The sequence below is a fragment of the Miscanthus floridulus genome, chromosome 10, assembly GCF_019320115.1.
Source record: "Miscanthus floridulus cultivar M001 chromosome 10, ASM1932011v1, whole genome shotgun sequence".
In the NCBI taxonomy this organism is placed as follows: domain Eukaryota; kingdom Viridiplantae; phylum Streptophyta; class Magnoliopsida; order Poales; family Poaceae; genus Miscanthus; species Miscanthus floridulus.
The window spans coordinates 130,424,469-130,449,625 of NC_089589.1; the positions used below are offsets into that span (position 1 = coordinate 130,424,469).

General features: G+C 45.7%; 1 protein-coding gene across 1 annotated transcript; it reads left to right on the forward strand.

The window, feature by feature from the left end:
• Nucleotides 1-4,544: 4,544 nt before the first annotated feature.
• Nucleotides 4,545-17,559, forward strand: LOC136489629 (putative disease resistance RPP13-like protein 1). Its single transcript, XM_066486209.1, has 3 exons — nt 4,545-5,567; nt 16,442-17,277; nt 17,388-17,559. The coding sequence occupies exons 1-3, from the start codon at nt 4,545-4,547 to the stop codon at nt 17,557-17,559; spliced, it is 2,031 nt and encodes a 676-aa protein (XP_066342306.1).
• Nucleotides 17,560-25,157: the final 7,598 nt, after the last annotated feature.

The following is a 25,157-nucleotide window of genomic DNA, read 5'->3' on the forward strand; positions in this document are numbered from 1 at the left end:
GCCAACGTCCATCACTAGATCGCCACCGGCGAGGTGCTCCCGCCGCCTAACCGCTTCTGGTACTACCTCCGGACCTGCCTTTCAGGATCTAGAATACGGTGGCATCCTTCCAGCTGGAGCTGGAGCACCTCGTCAGCCACGAGGCGCCATCCTCTCCAGCGTCGTGGGGGCTCAGATCCCCTCGTTGCACACCTTCCTCGAGATCCTCTCGGAGGACAGCTCGGAGTACGACTCCGACGACATCAACTGCTACGCTCCACCGCGCATGTGCTACCACATCGACGACGAGGTAGCCGCCAATGAGGCGCCCGAGCTCACACCGCCATACTTGAGTCCCCGCAGCCGCGCAAAGTACCTTCAGGAGAAGGCGGATCGCTTGCGAACTCGGCAGGTGGACCTGGGGGCCGCTGACGCAGAGCTCCAGCGCCAAAGGTAGGACTTTGCGTAGCAGCAAGCCGCACAGCTTCTCGCCAACAACGATGATGCCCGCACTAGGGGCCAGCACCCTACGCTTTCCCTCAGTGGCCTACAACATGGCGGACGCCACTTGCCGGCTTGAGGACATCTTCGACACGCTAGACCAGAAGACAAACGAGCGGCTGCACGAGGCGAGGCGGATTCTCCACGTCGCCCTTGAGCAGCAGGCCGATAGTTCCGCCTCCCGGTGTCGCACTGTTTTCTCTAGGCCGTCCAAGCCGACGACCACCATCATCGGGGACCGCTCTGACGCACACGCCCTACCAATGGGTGGAAGTGGCGGTGACTCCTCTGGCAGCAGCTCTGGCCGTCCACGGACCAGGGGTGCCAAGCCCCGGTAGGAGCGAAGGCGCGAACCTTCTCCCCTGCGTCCCCCTGCGCACCACCGGGTTGGCGACGACCGTGACGTCCGCGACACCATCGAGGCCAGGTGTCATGCTCAGGCACAATCCCACACTCCCGAGCGGAGGGGCGGGGGCGCCGCCTCAGATCACTTTGGCCCCCTGGCGTTCGGGGCAGCGATCCAGGCCACACCCTACCCCAGGTGATTCCGGCTGCCGACGCACATCTCCAAGTATGACGGCGAGGCCAACCCGGACCATTGGCTCAAGGACTACCGCCTCGCCATGAGGGCCGGGGGTTTGGACGACGACTTCGCCGTCTAGTAACTTCCCCTGCTCCTGTCTAGCTGACCAGAGCGTGGCTCAAGCAGCTCGAGCCTGGCAGCACCGTATCCACTGCTTTGTCGCCTGCACTGCACCAATATATGCAAGGCCCTCTGCTTTCTGAGGGAGGCAGAGCAAATGGCCAGGACGAGCCTTCACTGTGAGCTGTGACTGAGGAATATAATGGTTCATTCATACTACTTTGGAAGCACAGGGCATGTCAGTGAACAGAGGAAGGAGGACGTATAACAGAGCAGAAAGAGAGCAGAGCAGAGCACAGCCACCATCTGGTCGCTTGGTTTTTGGGCCAGAACACCTCTATCGCTTGGCCTCTCAACCTGTACGAGGATACCAACCTGATATCTGTGCACAGCTTCCAATCAGTCGTGTCACTTGACGTGTCCCACTGCCCCAAGCTCAAGAGTATCAGTGATCTCTGGACTGCAGCACAAGATTACCCCATACTCAAAAGGATCAACAACCTCTCTAGGTTGTAGAAAGTCAGGATCATCGGTTGCCCAAATGTGGAGGTGCTAAAAGGAGTCCCGTCACTAGACAGCATGAGATGAGACTATTGATGCCACCATGGAGACACTTATGGAATTCCTAACAGCATTAATATTATGAGAATTCTCTAATTGCCACTCAAACATATAACAATCCCTTCATTGCCATAAAAAGTTATAGGCTTCCTTCACTGCCATCCGTTTAGAGTTTTTGATCCCCTCATTGCCATTACCGTTGTATGAACAAGGCATATTTGTTGCAAGAAAGAACAAGCCTTATTTCCTTAATTGCCATCCATATAGATAATTTGTTCCCTTAAATGCCATTGAGAGGACAAAACACCATTACAAGGTGTTCGTTACACAGGAGACGGGACTAACTCCGTGAGCGCCGTTGATAACCAAATTTGAACAATTTTTGTAGTCTGAGTTTGATAGTATGCTTAGGCATTTTATTTCACTGGATTAATGAAATTTAAGTTTAATTCAGTACTATCTCTACGTAGATATTTTTTATTTTTTTATCTCTAAGATCTACTTTAAAAAAAGAAAAATCAGCATCCTCCATTGTTCAAAGTCCAAAAAAGCAATTCATCCTTCCATATCAAGCATGATCCATCTCCAAGTACTTCATAAGAAAATCTCCCTCCACGATGCAGACTCTTCCTAATCTGATATATCTTGTGAACATTATTATTTAGCATAATGGAATCAGAAAAAGCTACGAATTTCATGGTCAAACAATAATGTTCGCAGCGATGGCGTCACCTCACTTGAAGCGGATGAAGATGGCACCAGCGGAGGTTCACAGTGATGGCGCACTAGGGCCGGCCGCGACTTGACGACTTCTACTCGCCGAATCTGGCCGTTTCATGTGCATGCCGGGAAGCAGGGATGTGCTGAGGTTGTAGTTTGTTCCTTTTTTTTGGTCGTGTGCTCTCCTCTTTGCTGACGTGTAAGTCTATGTGCTCTTATATCCTTTTGTCTGTGTATATCCTTCATGTATATAGAGGGGCCGGATTAATGAATCCATTATCTAAAAATTTGTTCAAACTCCCGAGACAACGGAGTATTTGTTCAGTCCCGCTTTTTTTACGATGATCGATACAGATTCTGATTTTAATACGTATTCGGTCACACCCCCTACATCCCGTATGTGCCCTGGACCCTAAACCAGCACTCATACAAGATAGAACAAGTCACGTGTAGCAATGGTACGGAATTCAATTTTAATATGTATTGGATTACGTTGCTAGTTAATTAAAAAGGGTGAAACTAGCTCCCTGACGCCCGTGCCTGCTCCGCGCCCGCGCGTATGTAGGACAGGAGGGGACCGCCTACACTGCTTTGCACCCCGTGCGAATGCATGTGGGGGACCACCCGCGCCCGTTCCGTATCGTGCATGCGGGGACTGCCTTCGCCTGCACCTGCTCCCCGCGCCTGGTTATGAAACACTTGCAACATGAAGCACTTGCTGCAACATACGTCTAAAACGGATGAAACATTTGGAACATACGCTTGCAACATATGTGTATAGCCAGTGCAACATATGCAACATCCAGATAAAACATTTGCAACATACATCTGAAGTAGATGAAACATTTTGAATAGACACTTGCAACATACGTGTATAGCCATTGCAACACATGCAACATCCATATCTACTTTTGCAACATCCATATGAAACACTTGCAATATACCTCTGAAACACCTAAAACATACATGTTTGCAACACACACTTTCAGCGCAACATGGGCGGGCAGCGCGGTGAACTGGTGCAGTGGAGGTGGCCCTGCGGAACGAGTCTGGGCAGGTAGGTGGTGTGGTGGAGGCGTCCACGGCTGCGGTGAGATGGCCGCAGTGGGTGGGGTGCGCGACGGGTGGGAGCAAGCTTGCGGGTGGAAGCGAGCGGCGTAGGCGGGGCGCACGACAGACGGGAGCTGGCAGAGTAAATCAGAAGGAAGCAGGCCAGAGATTGGCGTGATGCGTCCTGCTCGACCAGACCACAACCGTCTAAAACCGCCCTACCTGCAACTCCAAGGTGGCCGGAATAATAGTTTTTCTTTTCTTTTGTGGCAAAGCAGAACAAAGCAGAACTAGCACAAGTTGAACAAACAAAGCGTAAATGGCATCGACAAATTGATAAAAAATCTGGCCGGCCGGTGTTCCCTTCCTCAACTCCATCGGCAAAATTAAGGAAAGAGAATACAATTAAGCATATATAGCTGCCTCCTTGGCGTGATCCGCGTTGTCCCGGCAGCCCGTCCAGCAGCCGTTTACATTGTGGCCTTGCCTACTGGCTACTGCTGGTTACTCATCCCCATCTGCCGATCTGCTGACACGCGCACTCCGGTGAGTCGTGTCTAGCTACTTGATTACGGCGTACTACTTTTCTATGATCGCAGGACTAGTTAATACAAGCTACATAAATTAGTTAAGCACATGGTTTACTAATCTGCAGTTGCTATCTTGTGGGTGATTTTTACTACTAGCTGGCTACCAGCAGCAGGTACGACCATGGTTTCCAATATCGGCCGAAATTTCCTGATATTTCCGATATATCCTCTTTATCCGTATGTGCCGATAAGAAAATAATCTTTTTCATACGAATTTTGTTTAAATTTATTTAAATTTACTTAAATTCAAATTAAATTTTATTTGAATTTGGTCCGATATTTCCGATATATCATGTTTATCATCTTTATCTGTGATCCCCGATAAATTTTAATTTCCGAAAATGAAAACCTTAGGTACGACACGCTTAATTCAGCCATGGCGGCTGTCCTGGATGCTTTCGCACCCTACGTCAAGAAACTAATGGCACGGCATGCTTAATTCAACCATGGCGGCTGTCCTGGATGCTTTCGCACCCTACGTCAAGAAACTAATCGCAGACATGGCGCAAGAAGAGGTGTCCATGATGTTGGGCGTCTCCGCTGAGATCACCAAGCTGGAGGACAACATGGAAGGCCTCAAAGCCTTCCTCACAGATGCTGAGAGGAAGTGCATCACTGACACAAGCGTCCAGAGATGGGCGACAAAGCTCAAGAATACCTTGTATGACGCCGCTGACATCCTAGACCTATGTCAACTCGAGGCGAACAAGAGGAGGGAGTCCAGAGGTGGCGGCAGCATGGAACAACAAATGGCGCCCGGCTGCTTCCAGCCGTTGCTCTTCTGCTTGCGGAATCCTGTGTTCGCACACAAGATAGGCAGCCGCATCAAGGAGCTGAACAAGCAGCTAGACAACATCTACAGGGAGGCCAACAAGTGCAAGTTCAATATGAACCTCGGTTCCAACCTAGATGCAAGGAATCTAACTGCTGAGTTATCCAGCTATAGGACAAGTTCACATGTCGACGAGTTAGCCATAGTTGGAGAACAGATAGAGAGGGATACAAGGGAGCTCGTTCAGGTGCTAACCACAAATGATGATAATAATCACAGCATCAAAGTTGTGTCTATCATTGGTGCAGGCGGCATGGGTAAGACCACCCTTGCCCAAAAGATCTTCAATGATGCAACCATCCAAGAGCACTTCAAAACAAACATATGGCTAAGCATCACCCAGCAATTCGATGTTGTTGAGCTACTGAGGACAGCAATCGAAAATGCTGGCGGAGACCATGGTGGGAAGCAAGACAAGAGCACGCTGACTGAGACCCTCATCAACACCATATCCATAGGCAGGTTTCTGCTTGTGATGGATGATGTGTGGAGTCATGAGGCTTGGAATCATGTGCTTAGTGTCCCAGTCAGGAATGCCAGCAAGAAACTACCTGGAAGCCGGGTCCTTGTCACTACAAGATCTGCACACCTACCCCAACAGATGCAATCCCCCCTGCGCCAACACCGTGTCAGGCCTCTAGAGAATGATGATGCTTGGTCTCAGCTCAAGAAACAGTTGCAGCCTGACCAGGTTAGTCATCTATCCATACTTTATACAACTAAGATATATACTTGATTTATAGAAAGCGTATGGATCATAGTTCCGTTAAATCTAAACATTAGTGCAAGGAGCACCAGCTTACGAGAGTAGAAAAAGGAGACCAGTAAAACATGATAGAAAGAGAAAAATAATAAAATATATGGGTAATAACAAAACTCTAGGTTCAAGTTAGCAATTACTCACTCCATCCAAAAATTTAGTGCATGGCTAGCTCTTTATGAAGTCTAGCTACTGGAAATGTGGTCATATTTAATATCAACAGAAAATATTAACTTCAATTATGACATCAATTTAGTATCATTAGATTTTGTTTATAAAGAATAAATAAGTATATTTAGAGCAAACCTATTTCACTTTATAAATGTTCACTATTACTGTAATGATATTTAGAGGCGGTCATTTTGCATTTACGGAGGCAGGCATGACATCAGCCTCCGGCCTATCATCATTCTTAATCAACCATTTCCGACGACGGGCAAACGACCGCCTTCATAAATCGATTAATGAATGGCCACATCTGTTAATACCATTTACGGAGATAGGATTTGGAGAATCAGTTCAGCACTAGCACCTCTCTACTACTACACCACACGCTTATTTGTGACTATATATAAGATGCTATCTTTTTATATCAACATTTCATAATCTTATATTGAATATTTTGAATACTAATTGAACTCAAATGGAAAATTTTTAACTATAAAGTTTAAATCTTGTCAAGCACTTCAACTTTGGTATAGGATATGTCTCCATGTGAGATTGTTTAAAAAATCAAAATTTTGAATCTCAAAATATGTGAAATTAAAACAAATATTTGAGACACTAAAAATTTTAAATAAAAAATTTATCAATGGAAAATATGTAGATCAGGTTAGCCCCCTCAATTTTGGTATTAACTATGTGAACATTTGAAATGACTTCAAATAAAAGACTTAGGAATTCTAAATTTTGAATTTCAAAATCTATAAATTTAGAACGCATATTTGGGACTCTAAATGACTTCAAATAAAAGACTTCAACTCAAAGTTGTAGATTGTATTGAGACTTACAACATTTGTATAGACCATGTCAACATCCATGATTGTTTGAAAATTTTAAATATAAAATTTCAGAATCTATAAACTTACAACAATATTTTAGGACCCTAAATAGTTTTAAATCAAAAACTTTTAAACTACTATTAAGTTGTAGATCACATTCAAGGCGACAATTTTGATATAAAGTTTATCTTTATACGAGTTCATATGCACAAGTTATGAATTATTTTTGCATGCAACTATTTATAGAGGCGGGCAACTTAAGACACCCGCATCTAAAAATTTATTTGTGGAGGCAGTCATCCTAAGCCGACTGCCTTAGTTAATCGATGCTTTTCGGAGGTTGTTGTCTTAGGACGTCCGTCTCCCTAAATGATTTTCGGAGACGCACATTTTCCTGGAGGCCACATGACCATTGATGGAGGTGGTCACTGGGTGTGCCCTCCTCTGTTAATCAAAGATCATGTTTCCTAAAATCATTTTACAATAGTGGATGGTAATTTTAACTATAATTTAGTGAAAGCTAAAATTGTTTCACTTAGAATAAAACCGCCCTCTTAGTTGGAAGTAGGGATTACTAGTAGTTAGAAACTTCCTTATGTGTCCCACAATAATGTTGAAAAGACATGTTGAAAAAGAGCTAAATACTAGAACTTTTTTCAAAGAAGCAGAAATATAAGGTCGACAATTTGGTAGCCTCTATAAAAATATTCACAGGATCTAGCTAGTATGTTTTGTAAAAGCATAACCACATTTCGTTATACAAACTAGTCTAGAGTAGCACCTTAAATCTGTATATGAACTACAGACCTCTGTGGTTATATAAAATAACCTAAGTAAGCGTAAATGTTGGTCTGGACTAGACGACACCTATATACTATTATAAACAATAATCTAAGTAGCACAAAAATTTACATCTAAATTATCTACATTTGCATCTAAAGTACTTAATATGTACATAACCTTCATTGTTTTACAAAAGAAGCATGCTGAATTCGTATTATTTGCAAGGAAATGTAATATAAGCAACCTCATCGTTGTTAGAAATAATTAAGATGCTTCAAATTACAAGTTTGGCAGGTAGTCAAAATTGATCAACTGAAAACTATTGGGATGGAAATTCTTGAAAATTGTGATGGCTTACCGCTTGCAATTAAAGTGATTGGAGGTCTCTTAGCACAAGATATCCAAGTGAGCATGAGTGGAAATCTATTGTCACACCCCAAATTTTTTGATTTTGAGTTGTACATAGAAAACACTAAATAAAATAAATAATTTCAATGAAGATATAAAATTTCCCAAGTTTAGTTTAAGGTAGTGCAAGTTTAGTTATAGAAAAAAAGAATTTTCAATGTTTTCCAAATTAATTTAATGGGTTTTGCTTGATGTGATGTTTGCTTGTTGTGTGACTTGGTGTAATGAGTGAGTAAAATTTTCAAAATGCATTTAGTAAGTCGTTTATCTGTCTCCGGCTCGTCTCTATCTTTTTCTATAATCAAATTCTTGCTTTCTCGATCCTAATATTTTCGTTCGGAATTTTCCAAGATCCTCTTCATCTGCTCTAAATCATTCCTTTGAGTTTCTCACTCATTAACCTATCTCTCAAAACTTTATGGGAATTTTTCAGCTTTTTCTAGAACTTGTTCCTACTTGTCTATGAGCATAATTTAATTTTTAGATGCTCCAAATTATCTTATCATGGGCTCCAAATACTTTATTTGGGTTCCTCATGTTTCATAATGTCTCTAGGCATTTTCCCCGAATTTTCAGAACTTTCGGAGTATTTTTCGCGGCTTAAATAATAATCCTATACTTTTTTGAAATTATTTTATCCATGAAATTAATTAATTCCGAAAATAATAAATCTCTCCTTTTTCCCAATGCTCAAAGCTCATTGCAATAATCCTAATAAATCCTAAAGGCACATGTCTTTTATTTACTAATGGGCTTTAATGTTTATTTAGACTCATTAGTGTAGGTGGATGGTGCAACGTCAATTAGCACCATATTGCTAGTTGATGTGGAGGTGGGGAGTTTTTCTCCCTATATATATATATGTACCAACCCCTTGGGCAAAGCACATCAACGCTACCGTAAAGATAAGCCCCTAGTCTGTGAAATCTCTCGTGTAGTAAATTAGATTTTTCTCCTCCTCTTGTCGTCGCCGCTGCAGGCTGCCAAGCGAGCGTGGCCTCTATGCGCGAGCGTGGAGATTCTGCTCGAGCCGTCCGTGCTCAGCGCGTGCCGTCGTCATCTTCTCCTGGCCGCGCGAGTCAGCGCATTGCCCTACCGTGAAGCCGGCCCCACATCATCTCGGTCGAGCCGATCCTCCATGAAAGCCAGCCACGAAGGCTCAAGCAGGGCAGTAGTCGGCCATGGCCATGTGTGCAGTCCCAGGAAGAAACAACTCTTGGTAAATCTCACGAAATCCTTTTTTTCCTTCCTGTGATTCGCTAGTGCCGGCGACGTTGCCTGTTCCTCATCACCTCTCTTTGTACCTACACCTTACGTACGTTTTGCCGTGACCTGCAGGCGACAAGGCCGTAGCTCCTGAAGCATGTGTTGCTTGACTTCGTCCTTGCATCACTGCGGCTTCATGGTCCAGCTTGTGCCTGGCCGGCCAGACACAACTCTGTGTGGCCGCTCGGCTCCTGCTGTAGGCCACCGACGCCCGTACCCTACTGCTAGATGGTGATGCATCAATTGTCGGGTGCGCCACTTGCTTCGACGGAGAACTCGTAGACGTGGAGAGCTTCACTGAGACGAACCCTGAATTCCCGATGAGCCATGCTGCCGTCTCCTCCTGCTAAGCCTGCCATGGCTGTCGTCCCCTTGTTGTTGATGGTGAGCACCTGCACATTTGTGTTCTGTCTTGCCCACCTATTCTACGTGCTAGCAACGACGTTTGACGTGTTACGTGCTTGTGATTTGTAAATTGAATATTCATTTAACTAATAGTATACGACTCTTTTTCTAAATTAAAAGCAACATAGGTGTCACACTTCGTAGTTTATACACAAATGTTAATATAATTAATTACACTGGTAGAGAACAGAGCTTTACTCCCGGTGGGGAACCCCCTCTAGTCCCGGTTCCCCACCCGGGAGCAAGCATCCGGGACTAAAGGGGGTCCTTTAGTCTCGAGTCAGGAACCGGGACTAAAGGGGTACCTTTAGTTCCGGTGGGTAACACCAACCGGGACTAAAGGTGCCTCCTCACATGCCACGAGGACAGCACCCTTTAGTCCCGGTTGGTAATACCAACCGGGACTAAAGGTTATTTTTTTTCTTTTTTATTTTCTTGTTTTCTTTTCAAAATAGGTTTTCGAAGTCGTATTGTACGCTGCTAATAATACATTTATACGCGCGTATAGTATGTTTCGGTTCAAGCACAATAAACGTATTAAATGACACAATTCAAGCATAGAACTATATATATATATATATATGCATGCATGCATCATATATATTTACATGCATGCATGCATTTGTATATTTTACATTATATTATTTTATATGCATATATTACAAAAGATTGCATTACAGTTGTTGTGATATAACAAATTTTCTCTCATCCTCTAGCTTGGCTTCCATGGCATTGTTGGGTCGAAGTAGAACTTGCCCTTGGAATCGATGACCTGGTCATTAAAAATTCCGGCTATAGACTCTTGAATTGCTTTGAGCTGGTCTTGCCGTATGACCTTTTCCTCCAAGCATCGAGCCTACAGGTTTGAATTAAAGGAAAATAAATTAATATATGTACATACATACATACATATATATATATATATATATATATATATATAAACATAGTAACACAATCAATAATAATAATTAAATGAATATATAGTGTATTTTTAACGTACTTTGAGTCTCTCTGTAGGAGTTATTTGGGAGATATCCTTGATAAACTTGCAAACATAGTAACCACAGTAGTTGTTCCCCTGTTCTTGCCTCAGACACCACTTTACGAGAAAAAGATTTGTCATCCAATCTGGTGATCAGGTGAAAGCTATATGTTTAATTAATAAAGATGATGCGATTTAGGGGACTTACTTTCAAAGGGATTACATTCAGTGGCGCTTTGCATTTTTCCATGTGTTGCTTCTCAATAAATGTTTTCCAAACACTGCCCAATAAAAAATTTGCCACATCATCAGGTATAGTTAATCATCAATGCAAGTTTGTGTGTATATATAGTTGTTAGAGATACCGAAATTACCTCTGGATAATATCTATCATATCTTGATAGTCTTGTTGTGGTTTTCTCATCGAGTCATAGATTATCAAGTGACTTTTCACCAGATCGATGTCCATCAATATTCAGTGATTGTTGCATGTGTTTATAGGATATAACTCATAACACTCATTAATTAACTAGAATTAACATATGAGCCATTAAGGATGATCGACATTATTAACACTCACTTGAAGTTGTAGGGGAAGAGTATATCCTTCTTGTGGCGTTGGTTCACTAAGAAGTTCATGAGGTTACTCTCTGACTCAGACTTCCAATTAGGCTTTGGAATAACTGGGTCTTTGAATATTATATGGGGATCAACAAAACCAATTTCATTGCAGCCTTTCTTTCTGTGCTCTGTCATTATAAATCTGCATATATATAGTACTTGTTAGGATAATTTATATGCATATACACACATATGATGAGTTTAATAATAGATCGAAAGAATTATTACTTACAGGCAATAGCAGCTAATGATAACTTTGTCCAGAGAGGTCAGGTGGCATAGTTGATGAAATTCTGCAAAGTCAACATACATAACATCATCGCCACGTAACCAATGTTCGTCTCTAATTCTGACACCAATGTAGAAGTCTTCACCGGTAGATGCCTGCATATACCACTTATTTAGCAGGTACATTTGCGTCCCCAGATCACCTAAGGCTTGAGGGCTGTATAGACTCTGGCCTAGTACAAATTTTCCCTTCCAAATATCAACCTCCGCCGTACTCTCAATGTTTCCATCACCAAACATCTGGTAAAGGTCGAGACCAGTCTCTTCAATAAATTCACCAAGGTGATCCAAATCGACATCCGGAGGTATGTTTGCCTGATGCATTAATCCTAAATTCAAACCATATTCATTACCAACAACTAGCGGGGGGACTGATTGGTGCGATTGTTGTCCGAGTTGTGCAACTCTTTTCCATGCCCGCTTCTTTTTCTGTGCCGCCTCAATTGACTTGGTGAGAGTGCGGTCATAGTCCGTTAACGTTGCTTTGGACGGCTTACGAGATTCCCGCTGTTATTGCTGGTAAGAAGCCATCTTTTTTCTTAGAATATCTGGAGCTACGAAGAAGTACGGTTTCTCCGGGTTTCTCCTTGCTTCTTGATCCTTTTTAAGTTTGTCATAGAATCTGGACATATCTTTTTTATATGCATCAGTTACTTCTTCCTTCTCTTCAGATATTATTTTGGGAATAGCCCTTGGTTTCATGGTGGCTTTCTTTGCCGGCGGGGGCTAGTTCTTCGTTTGCGGGGCTGGCCTCTTGCTAGTACTTGGCTTCTTGGTAGGCGGGGGCGGGGAAAGCGTTGGAGACCTCCTTGGAGGTGGTGGCAGCGGTGTTGGAGACCTCCTTGGAGGTGGCGGCTGCGGCGTTGGAGACCTCCTTGGAGATGGTGTGGATGCAGCCTCGCCTTCCAACACATTGTCATTGTACAGAGCACTATGATGATCTGGCGATTGAACAATAATTGGACTTAGGTTGGGGGAGGATCTGCTACAAAAAAAAGAATGACATATTATTATGAGCAGATTGTTAATTATTTAAGCCAATATAAATTAATGATGTAGTGTTTTCATCCGCACCTATGGTGAGGTAGTTCAGGAGGAGGTGGAGGCGACATCCCGGGAATGATGATGTAGCGCTTGCGCCATAGAATGAATGTCTTCTCTGCTTCTCCTAAAGTCTTCTCGCCATCACCTCCAGGAATGTCAAGAGGCAAATCACTAAAACCTTTCTCAGCTTTATCTACCGAGATGGTAGCATATCCTTCTTAGATTATATTCCCATGAATCCTTGGTGTCTTGGTTCGGTCGATAGGATTAACAAGACCGATAGCCACTTTGATTGTGGAATTCCCCTTCGGAATGTGTAGCTCACACGATGTACAAGGTTTAGTGACATCATCCACAGGGAAGCGCAGTCCTGTGTCCCCTTGATTTGGTACCTCCGTGGAAGTGCAGCTGCTTTTCAACTGAGCACTCACTGATGCCTGCTTGCTTCCTGACTCTGATGCCTGCTTGCTTGCACTCACTGCTATTTGCACTTGCCTTCTGATTTCCTCCTGCATTCTCGCTTCAAGGTTTTTTTCCCGCTCCTGTGCTTCACTCACCGCTTCCTCCAACCTCTGGAGCCGAGGTGCCTCTTCTTCCTTCTTTCTCTGGCGGCTTCTGTAGGAAGGTCTGTCCTGAGGGAATCCATGCTCCCACGAGACACTTCCTTTGCCTCTAGTTCGGCCACCGTGTTCAATAGTCCCGATGGCGTATGTCAGTTCATCCTTCTCTTTGTTGGGCCTGAACGCACCACTAGTAGTAGCTCTCTAAGCATAAAACAATCTTTCTGTTGCTTCTTGCAGTCTTGCGCCATAAACGCACTTCCCTGTCTCATGGTCCAGTGTTCCCCCATGAGCGAAAAACCAATTCTTTGCACGCTCTCCCCACTCGAGTGATTCTGGTGTGATACCCTTAGCAAGAAGGTCTGCTTCCATTTTGTTCCACTTCTTAATGGCAGTCGGGTAGCCACCTGATCCAAGTTATGGTGGTATGTCTTCTGTTGGGCATTATGTTGGTTCTTTATCACCCGACTCACACCCTCTTCTGACGTCTTGTATTGTACAAACTCATCTCAATAGGGCCTCTACTTTGAGATCGGGCCTGGGACAGTGAAATCTGGTGCTATGTTCTTCTTGACATACGCGTGTATAGGTGTTTCTTCCAAGTCTGAAACTGGGTGGCCATCTTCTTCATTGCCTAATCCCTAACTCGCTCCTTCAATTCATCACCATCTATTATATCATCATAACCATCTGTTTGGAGCGTGAAATGTTCCAAGACATCATTCCAAATTAACGTCTTGTCACGATCGGAGACAAAACTGATATGAGGAGCATTGGTCTTCTTCTTCCATTCACGGGTACTGATCGGGATCCGGTCCCTTACAAGGTAACCACAGTGGTGCACGAATTTTGTTTTATTTGCCCCCCCCCCCCCCCCCCCCCCCCGGTTCGCCTGTATCCACATTGAACTCCGAGATGATGAAGCGGCCCTCCAATGGCTTTTTGGGACCTCGAACATTTTTACTCTTCGTTGTAGTTGTTGATGTCGATCCAGAGGGCTACAAAACATAAACATTATTTTTAATGTCATGAGCACACATAAGACATATGATAATATATATAGCTAATAATAAAAAATATATACTTGGCCAATATCTTGTTGCTCATTTTGTTCAAGAGCTAAGTACTGACTCCCGTCATCTGCATCCTCTTGCATGTTATTTTAGCACCATCATCGCCGGCAACTTGAGTGCCAGTGTTGATCAAATTCATCATCAACTCCTCCTCATCCATGTTTCTCGGGTCGGCCATCTAGCTTCAAAAAACAAAACCAATATATAGTACGTCAAATCTTTGCTTACATACGGCCGAGGGCAAATTGCGTCGGTGACTAGGGCGAACCACGTCGGTGACATCAACAACGCGGTTCGCCCTAGTCACCGACGCAATTCACCCTAGTGTGATTGTTTAGCGTTAACGATAATATGAATGTTGATCGACTAGGCCACGAAAGAGGGCGGTGTGACGAGAGTGGCGGTGCTCCACTCCGCCGTATATATGTTTGTACACATGGGTGAAAGAGGGCGGCGGTGCTCCGCCGTATAAACCCTAAACCCTAGGGCGAACCTAGGAACGAGTCTCTGAAACAATTCTCGGTCGAAATGGTTCACAAATTTATACACGTGCGAATTAATTACGCAATTGTTCATCAGTCCCGGGTTGCATGCTATGCTAAGGTCATTGGGATTAAATAGCTTAAATTACATGCGAATTTCTTCTAAAAGGATAACCTTTGGTGATGCGTCTGATTTTCTTCTTTGATATGATTTTCAAAACATACATGACTCAGCCAGTTACTAATCTTTAGAATTATTGCAAAATATATGAATTACATACTCAATTTAGTATATATATCTCTATGATTATCTATGAAAAAGTTAATTTCATTATTTCCAAAGTTAAACAAGTTTGTTCGTTTTATTTTGTTCTCAAATTTAACGGATACTCTTCAATTCCTATATGTATAGTAGTTACTACTCATGTATGAGTTCATTGTATTTTCTAGCAAACATGTGTATAGGACACATATATATAGTTGCATCCATAAATACTTAAATGCGGATATCAAATCTGCGGACATGTTGTCATGTTGATAACTCTAGCTAGGTAGCTGTATAACCATACAAATAGAGAAATTGACAACGATATTCATGCAATACACCCACAAAATCAACTACAGCAGTTATTTTTCATATAAAAGACAATGATAATATGGTTAATGGATAACAGCATATATGGGCACATTTTCTCGAGGCAACCTGTAAAAGTGCTGCATCAGCCTCTGATTGTTCCCCGGATTGAAAACAAAGGCCGTAGCAATGTACCTCGATCGGGAAATGGAGATCGAGGAAGCCACGCGCCGTGTCAGTGTGGCCGGCGCGTCGGGCCGGGGCGGGCAGCAGCTGGCGCTGCGAGGTCGTCGGCGCGCGGGGTGGCGTGAGCACCGCGGACGCGCGCGAGGCGGTGGCGACGACCGGCGTCGGGCGGGGTGGTGGTGGCATCCTCGGTGTGGCGGGCCAGGTGGCGTGGGCGCAGCGGGGGAAGAAGATGGCACTGGTATATATATGCCATACCCCTTTACTCCCGGTGCCAGCTCCCCACCGGGAGTAAATGTCCTTTCCTCCCGGTGCGTGTTACCTTTACTCCCGGTTGGTAACACGCACCGGGAGCAAAGGTTTTTTTGGCGGGCCACGAAACTGCAGCCCACCTTTACTCCCGGGTGGGATTCCCACCCGGGAGTAAAGGTGGGCTGCAGTTTCGCTTCTCGCCGGTTTTGAGCAAATTTTTTTAATAGAAATGCAAGTCTTGTTAAATACATAGTAAATTAAATAAAAGGTATAAAATTATTTTGTTAAAAATATGGATTTTCTTTTTCTTTATTGCACATAGGAAAAATCTATAACTTAACTTTTTTTATTTTTTGTTATAATTATAAAACATAATGTAACTAATATTTATTATTTTGTTAATGCAAAAATGTAGTGTTTAATTAAAATTATTAAAACTATTGGTTTTTGACATGAAATTTGTTTTCACATCATTTTAACGTTAATATTTTAATTTTTCATCACTCAATATCCTAATTTAACTTTTCGAGAGAGAAATCCCAGCAAATCAAACATTGATTTAATTTGAAACACGACATAATAAACATCTGAATTCATAATTATTACATAATATCTCAAACACACACTACATTAAATCACTATATCATCAAGTGGGCACCGCAGTGGTGTGCATGTCCGTCGCCTCTCTATAGAACAGACCGTATCAGTACTGGATTGGGGCATTTTACAAAGGCGAGAGTCACTTAGGACATTAATTATAAATTTTAGAGTAAACTTTCATCTTCCTGGTGACTCGCTGAGTAGTTTCTCTAGTCTGCGGGTACTATACATAAGGTCTGCCGATTTTGATACACTAGTTCCCTCTCTGTCTATGTTGAAGCACTTGAGATACCTTCACTTATGGGGTACTGATATATCTAGGCTCCCAGATGACATCCACAAGATGAAATTTCTACTGTACATTTCACTTGGTAACTGTGAGAAGTTATTCTATCTTCCTGGCAGCATCATAAAACTTGTGCATCTAAGGTCTCTTGACATCAGCGGATCAAATGTCAGTGCCGTGCCTAAGGGGTTCAGTGAGTTAACAAATCTGAGGTCAGTTTATGGCTTCCCAGTACACGTGGACATGGATGCAAGCAATAGCTGGTGCAGTTTGCAAGAGCTGGAGCTTCTCTCTCAGCTTAGGGATCTTACATTATATGGCCTAGAGAAGGTGCAGGACAGCCGGATGGCTGAAAAGGCCATGATTAGCAGCAAGCGCCACCTTGGGTATGTAGAGTTGAACTATAGTGCAAGTGGACATACTATAGGGACAGGCAGTGGTGAGGCAGAGCAGCAGCAACAACAGAGTGTGACCGAGGAAGTCTTGGAAAAGCTCTGCCCTCCAACCTGCCTGGAGACTCTAGTTGTTCAAGGGGGATACATTGGTCGCCAGCTACCAGACTGGATGTGTGCTCCAGCGTCGGCAGAGTTTAAGAGCATAAGGTATTTGAAACTGGAGAACCTGCCTTGCTGCACCCAGCTCGCTGATGGTCTATGCTGCCTCCCAAGTTTGGAATTGCTGGACATCACGGATGCGCCAGCCATCAATCGTATTGGCCCCCAATTCCAAGCGTCATCCTCCGTGGCAGCTAGAGGTTCCGATGCTAGTACATCTCCACCGTTTCCTAAACTGAGACAGGTGTATTTGGATGGACTACGTGAGTGGGAAGAGTGGGAATGGAACGACTGTGAGGAGCATATGGATGTGGAAACTACCATAGCCATGCCTTGTATGGAGGAACTCCGAATAGATAACTGAAAGCTGAGCTGTCTTCCACCAGGCCTCGCCAGCAGCAAGAGGCGTGCTCTGAGAGAAGAGAACTATACCTGTACGAGCTCTCCAACCTGACACATGTGGAGAACTTCCCTTCAGTTGTGAAACTTGATGTGTTTGACTGCCCTGAGCTCAAGAGGATCAGCGGCCTCGCCATGTTTCAGAAGATTAGGTTCTAGAAGGTTCTCCACCGGACGGCACCGTACTTGGCCAAGGAAGAGCTCCGATTCTACGAGAAAGGGAACACGGTCTTCCACGACCATTGCCGCTCTCCCTCGTAGAATCAAAGCTCCTCCTTGACGTCCGTTACCGCTCGGCAGAGAACATGCTCGCCGACCTGAACACGGTCCGCAAGTTCAACTAGTACGGATTTTCTACAATTTTCTTACTATTTTCTAAGTTTTTCATTTCATGGAAAAATTAATTCTAAGATCACGCAAGCCACCGGGGACGAGGATGGCGCGTGCTCCAGCGAGGACGAGCGAGGCGTGATTTTGATGAACTAATTTAACTTTTGTTTATCCAAACATATATGCAAATCATCATGTGATTTTAAGCTAAAAATGACATATAAAATCATAATAAAGTCCAACATATAAAGTTACACATGCATCTACATCGCAAAATAAGATAAGCTACTGATAAAACATAAGAGGAATAAGTTTGTTACCTCCAAAATCGAAGAGCAACACCAATGGAGGGGGAGAGAGCAAGAACAACAGCAAGCTGAAGAACAGAGGCAGTGAGTTTGAATGGAATGGCTCGGGCTCGGGGAGGAAGAAATGAGCTGAATTATAGGCCGGGATAATTAGTCCTGGTTAGGGGTCCAAACCGGGACTAAAGATTAATCTTTATTCCCGGGGCATCACCCAAACCGGGACTAAAGATAAACCTTTAGTCCCGGTTGGTAATACCAGCCGGGACTAAAGATCCCTGCCCCGCGGACGACCGTTGGGCAGGGACCTTTAGTCCCGGTTGGTATTACCAACCGGGACTAAAGGGTCCTTTAGTCCCGGGGGCAAAAAATGCCTAGGCTAATGCTAAATTGGGACATCGTTTTAAAGTCTGTTCTCTAGTAGTGTGGGATGCTTGTACGTCACCTATCTATAGGGCAAACCGTATCAGTGGTGGAATGGGCTATTTTGCAAAGGCACAAGTCACTTAGAACATTAATTGTAAACTCTAGGGTAAACTTTCATCCTGGTGATTCGGTGGGTAGTTTCTCCGGTCTACGTGTGCTGTATATACTGTCTGCCAATTCTGATACAATAGTTCCCTCTCTGTCTATGTTGAAGCACTTGAGATACCTTCACTTAGTGGATACTGATATATCTAGGCTACCGGACGACATCCAGAAGATGAAATTTCTACGGTACATTAAACTTGTTAATTGTAAGAATCTATGCCACCTTCCTAGCAGCATCATGAGACTTGTGCATCTAAGGTCTCTTAACATCTATGGATCAAATGTTAGTGTCATTCCTAAGGGGTTCAGGGAGTTAACAAATCTGAGGTCACTTTATGGCTTCCCAGTACACGTGGACATGGATGCAAGCAGTAGCTGGTGTAGTTTGCAAGAGCTGGAGCCTCTCTCTTAGCTTAGGGTTCTTACATTATATGGTCTAGAGAAGGTGCAGGACAGCCGGATGGCTGAAAAGGCCATGATTAGCAGCAAGCGCCACCTTGGGTATCTAGAGTTGAACTATAGTGCAAGTGGACATACTATAGGGATAGGTGGTGCTGAGGCAGAGCAGCAGCAACAACAGAGTGTGACCGAGGAAGTCTTGGAAAAGCTCTGCCCTCCAACCTGCCTAGAGACTCTAGTTGTTCAAGGGGGATACATTGGTCGCCTGCTACCGAACTGGATGTGTGCTCCAGCGTCGGCGGACTTTAAGAGCCTAAGGTATTTGAATCTAGAGAACCTGCCTTGCTGCACCCAGCTCCCTAATGGTCTATGCTGCCTCCCAAGTTTAGAAGTGCTTACCATCATAGATGCACCAGCCATCAAGCGTATTGGCCCCCAATTCCAAGCGTCATCATCCGTGGCAGCTAGAGGTTCCATTGCTAGTACATCTGCACCGTTTCCAAAACTGAGACGTCTGTATCTGAATGGGCTACGTGAGTGGGAGGAGTGGGAATGGAACGACTGTGGGGAGCATATGGATGTGGAAACTTCCATAGCCATGCCTTGTCTGGAGAGACTCAAAATCGACAACTGCAAGCTCAGCTGTCTTCCACCAGGCCTCGCCAGCACCAAGAGGCATGCTCCGAGAGAACTATACCTGTACGAGCTCTCCAACCTGACACATGTGGAGAACTTCCCTTCAGCCCTTGTTTAGATGGAGAAATTTGGATTTTGGGGCTACTGTAGCATGTTCGTTTTTATTTGGTAAATAGTGTTTAAACATGGACTAATTAGGCTCAAAACGTTCGTCTCGTAATTTCCCACCAAACTGTGTAATTAGTTTTTCTTTTCATCTACATTTAATGCTCCATGCACGGGCCGCAAACATTCGATGTGACAGGTACTGTAGCAACTTTTTAGAAGTTGGGGTAGAACTAAACAAGGGCTCAGTTGTGAAACTTGATGTGTTTGACTGCCCTGAGCTCCAGGGGATCAGTTGCAGAAGATTAGGATCACTCGCTGCCCAAAGCTGGAGGTTCTAGAAGGTGTCCCAGCACGCAACAGCCTTCGACTGGAGGACGCCACCATGGACACGCTTCCGGAATACCTGCGAGCTGTACACCCAAGGTATCTCGAGTTGTATTGCAACAAGAAGCTACACGAATCCTCCTCATCACCAGGTAGCTCTGAATGGAAGAAGATCAGCAATATTGGAAAACGCGACATCAACTGCATCGAAGATTCAGATACAAGTTCGGATGGATATTCAGAGGAAGACTGAGGACAGCACAGCTCCATTGATGATCGCTCATGCACTCAGGTAATAGTAAATCGCATTCTTTCACTATGCCGAAAGTTGCTTTCCATATTATTAATTAGTTGTTGCTTGTACTCCAATTCTCGCATAAGTATGTTTATTATCATCTCTTGTATTTGTAGCTTTAATTTTTCTCTCACTTAGTACGTATTTTCAAGTGTCATTATGCAGTGACCGTGTAACTAATGTATGCAGGGATCCAGGATCCTTACGCAGAGCCACATGATGTTAGCTTGCAGTGGCAATTGGGAGTGAGATGTGCTTGGTAGAAGCTCGTCTCCAGCACGCACTTATGCAGTACACATACTCTGTTCACATACAGAGTGTCAACATACTGCCAAAGCATGGTTACCCGCGGCGTCTCCTGCACTCTTGTAGTCTTGACCATGTATCTTTTTACACTCCATATATATATTTTTTGAAGTAATGGACCTATATATATTTGCACAAGTAATAGGTCTGAAGCCGTGGATCTTGTAATGAACCGAATGTGTGGTCATGAAAGCAGACATGCAGCACGAACATTGTATGGTGACCTGATCGCTGATCATGAAATCAGGCATCCCAATCATTGTTGTTGATCGATCTTACTCAGCCTCCTCGATATCATGGCCATTATGGAGTTCTCCACTCCGATCTTGGTGGCAACAACATGTCCACTTCTGCTTTTTCGCCTGCACTGCACCAATATATGCAAGGCCCTCTGCTTTGTGAGGGAGGCAGAGCAAATGGTTCATTCATACTACTTCGCTGTGAGCTGTGACCGAGGAATATAATGGTTCATTCATACTACTTTGGGAATATACGTCACCTGGCACCAGTGAATCCAATGTATCTCTAGTTGGATTGCAACAACTGGCCGCATAAGCCCGCAATAATATAATGCTGGCGACACGCGCAGACGGGTTGAGGGACAGCAGCAACCTGCCCCAGCGCCCAGCCTGCAATTCTACTAGCGAATGCACTTGCTTCTTGTAAAAGCAGAAAGTAAAGGACGGACCTGCTTGGTGCGTGCAGGCTGAAGCTTCGACTTTGATTGAAGCTGTGTTCAATTCACTCCAAAGTGTGTCGGTCAGTAACTCAGTATCCAGCAGCAGGTCCTTGTGCTTCCGAGTGGACTGGCGTCGCTTGTCGTGTAGGGGAGGGGGTCGCCGGTGGGTGCGGCCATGCGGGCAAAAGAGGTGCAGGAGCTGATTAGAGGTAGCTGTACACTGTGGTAATCATTGTCGTCGCTGGTGCTAGACCGGGGTGCTAGATCGAGGGAGCACCGTTGCCGGGAAAGGGACAGATTGAAGGAGCGGCGGCGGTGGCAGCTTCAGGAACCCGATAATAATAAAAACGAGCCCCTGTGTGGCTGAATCCATGGGAGTGGGCCTAGTGTTACAAACAACTGAAGGAAAATTACCATTATACCCCTGATAGAAAAAATTAAATTTATAAAAATTGTTTTTAAAGAATTGGTCACAAAATAGAAAATATGAAAGTACCTGCAAGTACCAGTGGTACTTTTCCAACGAATTGTGAAAGATATGCAAGGTTCTCCTGTGTGACCGAGGCAGGCAAATGTCAAAAGAGTTATTTTATGTACAAAAGCTGGTTGGGTTTATTTTAGAATACCATTTAGAAAAGGCTTAAAATCTTACTATTACTAATTAGAGGCCCTAACAGAGCCTCCACGTTAATCCTCATCAGATGTGTTAGAAAAAAAGAAAATTGCTAGAAAATCTCACATTAATCAGACACATATGGCTATCAAATCAAAAGCCTTGAGCCATTCATAACCATTAGATCTATTTTATTTGAAGAAAATTACCCACGTATGACATTATACTAAATAAAATCTTTTTAATGAAAACAAAAAATGGTCGTACGTATATTTCATAGTCAGTTAATACAAAATAGCAGATTGGTCTATCTATCATGTTCAATTTTAGTTATTATATTAATATCAATATAAAATATCAGGACCCATCACGTTTATGGATCTATCACTAAACTTTTTTTTTACAAAGAAAAAGAGAACGTTCAATCATACAGAAAAAACTTGAACCGCCTTACAAATGTTCGCTCATAGATGGTTAATATAAAATATTAGATTAGCCTACGAATCGTGTTCACTTGGTTAATACATTAATATGCATATAAAATATCATATCTGTAGTGACCAGATCCTAACATATGGGTATGTTAAGCCTCGGGGTCTATGGTTCCCGACCAAAGAGACCCCCCAATCGATCCCTACAGAATCGCCCTGGGGCTCGGGGGGCATATCTATCGGGTACACTTGCGCGCACCCTCAGACTAAGGAACTTGCCCGAGCCTGAGCACACCGAGGCATCTGCTCAGGGCTTAGAGACTAACCCGATCCTCAGGCTCCCGATCGGCAGGGAACATGAGCCCGATCCTTGGCTACTGCCCGGCCTACGACGCCGGCCAAGGCCCAGGCACAAGAAGACACGCCCCGAGCCATCGAGGCTCGGGGGCTCCTCGACACAGCACTTTGGGCGTGGCCTTGCTGGTTGCTCCCCCGACAAGGTCACGCACGGGGCGTAACACAAGAAGACAAGGTCACTCCTCGGCCTCAGGAGGCTTGAGGGCTTCCGGGCCCGCGTGTTAGCCCCTCGAGCCGACCTCCCTCGCCACCAAGAAGACTTCAGAAGGTGTGCCTGGGGGAGGCCGGTACAAGCTGACATGGTCTGACACTCAGCGTGTCAGAACAGGCCAGTCGGATGATGCTCAAGGCTTCTTCGGCTCCACGACATCGCAATGGTCTATAGAGCGCCGCTGCAAGACCCTCCTGGACTCCGGTGTATGTAGACCACCATAGGCTCAACCCCCAAAACCACCATGTACCCAACATATCTCGATATATAAGGGATAAGGTCGAATTCTAGAGGGGGGAAGCCGATTCAGACAGATCATTCCATTCTTCATCGATCCGCTCCTGCTCAGCACCGAGAGAAGAGCAACCTAGAGAGGGGCACCAAAAGCTCCTCCACCGCACCCATCGTCTTCCTCCTCTCAGACGTGGGGACAGCTCCACTGGCGGCGAGACAACCTCAGGATTAGCACCGAGCTAACCCCCTACCAAATCTCTCTTCCTCATGTACCCTCTGTTGGAATCCCCCGATTTTGGGTGCTCTTGAGTATAAGGACTATCCGCTGCTGGAAGTACGGCATCGATCAGCCCGAACCAGGATAAAACCGTTGCGTCCTCTCTGTGATTCTTGTGTTCTTGAGTCCACCTTAGCCACCGGAGACACGTACTCTGACATCGACTTGAACAACAATGCTTGCCACGGTTCCGACCCCGCGACCTCAGGTGCGCCAGTTAGGGGGCAACATCAACTGCGATTCAGGCTCTATTGTGGTCGGAGCCACCCGCCTCGTCGCCGGAGCAAGCGCCACTGCCCCAGACGGCGGTGTCCACTTCCCTTACGAGTTCTTCATCACAACCGGTGCCTTCGCTCCGGGCTAGGTCCTCAACTTTGGGAGCCTGGCCTATGTTGCCAACTGCCACGGCGAGCTTCGTCTACTCAACGGGGCCGCGTAGGCAGGCAATGAGCTCTTGGCACCGCCCCCTCTACCAGTCCTCCAGGAAGCATATCTCAAGGCCCTGGCCCAGCAGATCTGACGCGGTCTAGGTCCACACCCCACTGTGTTGGGTCGTCGCCAGATGTTCTACATGCTGGCCAACGTCCATCACTAGATCGCCACCGGCGAGGTGCTCCCGCCGCCTAACCGCTTCTGGTACTACCTCCGGACCTGCCTTTCAGGATCTAGAATACGGTGGCATCCTTCCAGCTGGAGCTGGAGCACCTCGTCAGCCACGAGGCGCCATCCTCTCCAGCGTCGTGGGGGCTCAGATCCCCTCGTTGCACACCTTCCTCGAGATCCTCTCGGAGGACAGCTCGGAGTACGACTCCGACGACATCAACTGCTACGCTCCACCGCGCATGTGCTACCACATCGACGACGAGGTAGCCGCCAATGAGGCGCCCGAGCTCACACCGCCATACTTGAGTCCCCGCAGCCGCGCAAAGTACCTTCAGGAGAAGGCGGATCGCTTGCGAACTCGGCAGGTGGACCTGGGGGCCGCTGACGCAGAGCTCCAGCGCCAAAGGTAGGACTTTGCGTAGCAGCAAGCCGCACAGCTTCTCGCCAACAACGATGATGCCCGCACTAGGGGCCAGCACCCTACGCTTTCCCTCAGTGGCCTACAACATGGCGGACGCCACTTGCCGGCTTGAGGACATCTTCGACACGCTAGACCAGAAGACAAACGAGCGGCTGCACGAGGCGAGGCGGATTCTCCACGTCGCCCTTGAGCAGCAGGCCGATAGTTCCGCCTCCCGGTGTCGCACTGTTTTCTCTAGGCCGTCCAAGCCGACGACCACCATCATCGGGGACCGCTCTGACGCACACGCCCTACCAATGGGTGGAAGTGGCGGTGACTCCTCTGGCAGCAGCTCTGGCCGTCCACGGACCAGGGGTGCCAAGCCCCGGTAGGAGCGAAGGCGCGAACCTTCTCCCCTGCGTCCCCCTGCGCACCACCGGGTTGGCGACGACCGTGACGTCCGCGACACCATCGAGGCCAGGTGTCATGCTCAGGCACAATCCCACACTCCCGAGCGGAGGGGCGGGGGCGCCGCCTCAGATCACTTTGGCCCCCTGGCGTTCGGGGCAGCGATCCAGGCCACACCCTACCCCAGGTGATTCCGGCTGCCGACGCACATCTCCAAGTATGACGGCGAGGCCAACCCGGACCATTGGCTCAAGGACTACCGCCTCGCCATGAGGGCCGGGGGTTTGGACGACGACTTCGCCGTCTAGTA